Genomic DNA, 6,000 nt, shown 5'->3' on the forward strand with positions numbered 1-6,000 from the left:
TTCCAGATATTATTTTAATTCAAATTCCACCATCTGCATTAGTGGGATGTGAACCAAAGTCCTCAGAACATTACCTGGGTCTCTGAATTACCGATTCAGTAACACTACTATTTGTATTCATCTCTCTGAACACCAACTTTGTTTTTGTAAAACCACTACCAAATTGCCCACATTCAAAAACTGATTCTCAATTTTATGTTAGCTGTATCCTTCAAGTCAAACAACAAATATTGTCTGAAGCAGGTAGGATTTAAACTTGGGCTTCTTGGTCCAGAGCTAAGGACACAACCACTGCGACAAAATCAAAAACAGATTGTCTTTGTATTTGGAAGTGCTATCACACATACCACCATCAAATCAAACGTATTTTTCATCCATTAACCACCAATAGTTAATCACCCCTGTTTGTGATTGTTTATTGTACAGGTCCAATTAACGGCATTGCAATAACACCAAAGGCGAAAGGGAGGAGAGAGAGAGAGAGAGATTCTTTTTTCTTAAAACTGATTCTTAAATGTGTGCTCCAATTAACATCAGCTCCTCATAATCATACCTGAAGCTTGCACAAATCTGCACTCAATCATCTCCCTAATTGAAATATTAGCACTCACTTCAGTAGAAACCTACCCCATTCTGGTGATAGGTGATTAAGAGAAATTACTCAGATCCTGATCATAAATGAACTTGGATGGTTTCTGCAATCACTCATCAAGGATTAGCTGGCTCCTGCATTAATTCAGTTCATGATTTTCTGATATTTGCCAGAGTTCTGCATTCAGAAGTTGGCCATTCTGGTTCTAGAAACTAGTGTTTTTATTTACTCATTTAGAACACAGAAAATCAATTCATTAGAGAAAAAAATTATTGCTAATTTTGACTTTTCAATTTTGAGGATTGGCGGGTAGTCCCACCTGGGAAGATATAGCTGCAATCATTAAACCTATTAGTGGATATTGCTTATAATTGTCTCTGCTGCCTCTAATTTTATGAATCCAAAAAATTTAACCTTGCATATTTCAAGGATCAGCAACACTCGCTTATCCTGTTCTCGTTAAATCTATCTTGCTGTCACTGCACAACTGGAAAGTGGACCTCCTAAACATTATTGTTTCCAACTGAAACAGGCTGATGATTCTAATTTATTCTGAGCCACAGCTGCACATTAATGTAACCAAATAAACACATCTACAAAATCTATAGAAAAGCGAACCTTTTGTCATTTTTGTCTAAACCACATGTACTTGGATTTCTGTAGCAATAAAGCTTGCTATCTAATCTAGTACTCATTGAAAGTGATTTAACATGACTCTGGAGTACTAATTAAATTTTAAGTACAGCACAAGTGATGTGAAACTATATCAATGGAGCACTAAATATTTTTTAAAAATTATCCAGGGACCCTATTTATACCCACAAACGTTATGACAGTTTTCCCAATGCCCTCACCAAGGAAGTTAATAAAAATGCTGAAGAACAACAAACCTAACACTGATCCCTATGGGACTATATTTGCTTTTGATCAGCAAGCTTGTGACTGAAAGGAAATTATGTGCCAGGATAAGAAACCTTAGGAAATAAAATTAGGTAAGTGGTGAATATCAGCACCACTGGGGAATGGTATGGCCATTTTTAAAAAAAATATGGACAACTGCACTTTGACTATGTTGACTTAGCTTCTTCTCACACTAACTAGGCATTGAGCTGTCACTTGACCAAGATTACACTTACCATTAGGCATTGAATTTAAAGTGTACTCGCAGCTGCAGATGCAAAAATGAAGAGCGACTGGGTAGGATGATATATTGTGGGTATCCCAGCTCCTTAATAGAAATGTAGAAAACAGGAGCAGAGGCTAGACTATTTGGCCAACTGAGCCTGCTTTGCCATTCATTCACTGATCATCCAATTCAGTATGCTGTCCCCGTTTTCTCCCCATTTCCTTTGGTTTCTTTCGTCTCAAGAACTATATCGAACTCCTTCTTGAAAATATTTAATATTTTGGCTTCCACCGCTTTCTGTAACAAAGAATTCCAGAGGCTTCCCACGTTCTGGGTCACAACATCTCTCCATCCTAAATGGCTTACATCATATGTTAACTCTGACCCTGGTTCTGGACTCCCCATCATTGGGAACATCCAACTAAACAAAATTACAAAGAACAAGCACTTTGGCTATGCAGACACATGCCTTTTTAAACTTAAAATCTTTTGCTCCTACACAGTCAATATCCCTCTATTCGCTGCCTGTTCATTTATCTGTCAAGATGCCTCTTAAACTTTGTTCTGTATTCCCCTCCACCACCTCCTCTGATAGCATATTGCACGCACTTAGCACCCACTATGTAAATAAAAAGCCTTTCATATCTCCTTTAACTTATGCCCTCTTATCTTAAACATATATGTTCCCTAGTAAGTGACCTTTCTACCCTGAGAAAATGATTTTGATTATCCAGTCCATTCAGCCTTCAAACATTCAAGTGAAAACAGTCCAAGTTTGTCCAATCTCTCCTCATAACTAATACTCTCCAAACCAGATTACATCCGAATAAACTGTTTATGCACCCTCTCCAAAGCCTCCATATCCTTCTGGTAGTGTGGAAATCAGAACTGTACACAATATTCCAAATGTGGCTTAACTGAAGTTTGATATAGCTGCAACATGACTTGATAAGCTTTATATTCTGTGTCCTGACCGAAGAAGGTAAACATGCTATATGCCTTCATGACCATCTCATCCACTTGTGTGGCCACTTTGAGAACTGTGGATCTGTATGCCGAGATTCCTCTGTATGTTGATACTACAATGGATCCTGCCATTTACTGTATACTCTCTCCTGCATTAGATTTTCCAAAATGCATCACCTCTGATTAAACTGCATCTGTCATTTCTCCACCCAACTCTCCAGTTTATCTACTTCATGCTGCATCTTCTTGCAATTCTCCTCACTATCTGCAGCACCCCCAATCTTTGTGCCATCTGCAAAGTTACTGATCAGACCACCTACATTCTCCTCAAATCATTTATATGTATATATTACAACAATGGGGCTCTCAGCACTGCAGAACACCACTAGTCACAGATCTCCAGTCAGAAAAACACCTTTCCATTGCTACTCTCTGTCTTCTATGTCTAAGCCAGTTCTGCAACCATCTTACCGGATCATTGCAGATCCCATGTGACTTCACCTTTTGTATCAGCCTGCCATGAGATGCCTTGTCAAACACCTTGCTAAAACATCCAAACAGACAATATCTACCAACCTGCCTTACACAATTATCTTTGTCACTTCCTCAACAAAACTCATGATTTGGAGATGCCGGTGTTGGACTGGGGTGTACAAAGTTAAAAATCACACAACACTAGGTTCTAGTCCAATAGGTTTAATTGGAAGCACACTAGCTTTCAGAGCGACGCTCCTTCAGGTGATTGTGGAGCGACGCTCCTTCATCAGTCAATCACCAAAGATTTTGTACAAGGCTCCAGCAATTAGAATGCCTCCCTCAGCATTCAGGGATGGATCTAATCAGGTCTTGGAGACTTGTCTATCTTAATGCATTTCAAAACGCTCAATACCTCCTTTTTCATATTGACATGCCCTAGAATATCAACATACCACTCCTGAGACTCAACATCCTCCATGTTCTTCTCTTTTGTGAACACCAATGCAAAGTATTCATTAAGGATCTCACCCACTTCCTCCTTCTGCAGGAATAAATTCCCTTCTTTGTTCTTGAGTTGATCTACCCTTAACCTGGCTACCCTCTTGCTCCTTATGTATGTATATATAAAACATGCTTTAGAATTTTCCTTAATTCTGGTTGCCAATGAAATTTTATGGCCTGTTTTAGCCCTCCTAATTCCTTGTTTGAGTTCTTTCCTGCTATATTTGTATTCTTCGAGGGCTCTATCCATCTTCCATTTTCTAAAGCTTATGTATGCCTACGTTTTCTTTTTGACTAAGCCCTCAATTTCTCTTGCCATCTGAGGTTTCCAAATTTTGCCATCCTTATCCTTCATTTTCAGAAGAACATGCTGGTCCTGAACGTTAATGAACTGGCCTTTAAAAGATTCCCACATACTAGATGTGGATTTACCCTCAAACAGGCAGCCCAATCTACATTCCTCAGTTCCTGCCTAATTTTGTGATTGTTAGCCTTCCTGCATTTACCAAATCTAGTCCTGTTAGAACTGTTTCAGTTCCTATGAGTTCCCCCTCATTTTTCTAAACTCTGATGAAGTCAGTCTTAACTAATCTAATATCTCTTCATACATCAGTCCTGCCATGGTAATCAGTCTGCATGGTGCTCCCCCAATAGCCAGGACATCCTACCTCAGATAGGTAGATCAAAAAATACATGCAATACTTCAAATGTGGTCTCACTAGGGCCCTGTACAACTGCAGCAAGATATCCCTACTCCTGTGCTCAAATCCTCTCTCTGTGAAAGCATACACCTATATACTTTCAGCAGCTGGTGTACAAGAACATGCAGGTCTTACTGCAGCTCCCCCATTCCCAATCTAGATATTTTTAATCAACTGGTAGAGAGATGTTATTACAAAACCTATGGAGCAGATGGGACTTGAACCCAGGTCTCCTGGCACAGAGGTATGGACATAACCACTGCACCACAACTGTCTTTCCTTTCCCAATCTATCAACAAGCAGACAATAATCTGTCTCCCTGTTTTTGCTGTCTTTCCACCTTCCTCTAGTTAGATCCAGGCAGGAAGACTCAAGGATATTCTTCACTTCCAAAGTCAATTGAGACAATTAAGTGCCATATTCAGCCTCCCTTGGTATTTAACTAATGGTGTATGAAATGTCCTGGCAGGTAACCTTCAGGCATGTTTGGCCAGTTGCTCCCTAGCCATGCCTTCAAGAACAGATGGACCTGGAGTGAGATTGTCCTCTGACATTCAAATTGACCCCTTCATCTTGAGAAAGGCAGGCAAACTCATATGAAAATTCACCTGTGTACACAACTGTGAAATTCTTGATATTCTATGTTTTAATTCATGTATAACTGAGGTAAAATAGTTACACTGCATTATCTCACATTATTGTTTTATGTTTCCATCAGCAGTACCTCACACTCCCTTATAGCATTTATTCATCTATATAACGCAATAATTAACATGTGAATATAACAACCAAAGGAGTTTATTTCCCTTAAGGGGAAATCAAGACATAATTCTGACATCTTTAGTGCAGAAAAACATTCAAGATTCATATAATCAAGATAGTTTAAAGGCTAATGCAATTGCCACTGAAATCAATGCTATTTTCTTGCAGATTTCTCTCAATTAATGAATTTACAGTATATTGCACTTGTTTGTTACTATAAAGTTTGCATAGAAGATTAAACTCAGTGTGCTAAACTATTCAAAATGACATAATTATCTTTAAAAATATCTAAGGATCTGGAATATTTCATAAAACTCAAGGTTGACTTAACAGTTTGTAGAATTAGAGGGTGAAAAGCTTCAGAATATCAGGTGGCAAATTACCTTTGCAAGGCCTCCAACCTCCAAGTAGAAGCAGATAACAAACACATTCCATGTCACCCAGAGGACCATCCAGATGGCATACTTTGGGGAAGAGGAAGAAAAGAGGAAAACACTTTGTAAAATGACTGATTTGAAGATGATGTAGCTTAAACAAAATAAAGATATTGCTGCAAGTAAATATAATTGTGTGAATTAGTTGTTGATATTTCATGTATAAAACTTTGTACAGTATATATAACAAGATGTAAATATAATAATCACTGTTGTGGTTCTGTTCACCAAGCTGGGAATTTGTGTTGCAGACGTTTCGTCCCCTGTCTAGGTGACATCCTCAGTGCTTGGGAGCCTCCTGTGAAGTGCTTCTGTGATGTTTCCTCCAGCATTTATAGTGATTTGTATCTGCCGCTTCCGGTTGTCAGTTCCCACTGTCCGCTGCAGTGGCCGGTATATTGGGTCCAGGTCGATGTGCTTATTGATTGAATCTGTGGATGA

General features: G+C 38.8%; 1 protein-coding gene across 7 annotated transcripts in view; it reads right to left on the reverse strand.

Moving 5' to 3' along the window:
- nkain2 (sodium/potassium transporting ATPase interacting 2) overlaps positions 1–6,000 on the reverse strand; it is a 524,118-nt gene that overhangs the window by 264,970 nt on the left and 253,148 nt on the right. For all 7 annotated transcript variants that reach the window (XR_006310461.1, XR_006310460.1, XR_006310462.1 and 4 more), the window contains exon 3: positions 5,509–5,589. Coding sequence is in view for 4 of the 7 variants with exons in the window: in XM_043684074.1 (XP_043540009.1) it covers positions 5,509–5,589 (81 nt within the window). In the remaining 3 variants the exon portion in view is untranslated. The remainder of the gene's footprint in view (positions 1–5,508; positions 5,590–6,000) is intronic.

The sequence above is a fragment of the Chiloscyllium plagiosum genome, chromosome 3 (assembly GCF_004010195.1).
Source record: "Chiloscyllium plagiosum isolate BGI_BamShark_2017 chromosome 3, ASM401019v2, whole genome shotgun sequence".
NCBI lineage: Eukaryota > Metazoa > Chordata > Chondrichthyes > Orectolobiformes > Hemiscylliidae > Chiloscyllium > Chiloscyllium plagiosum.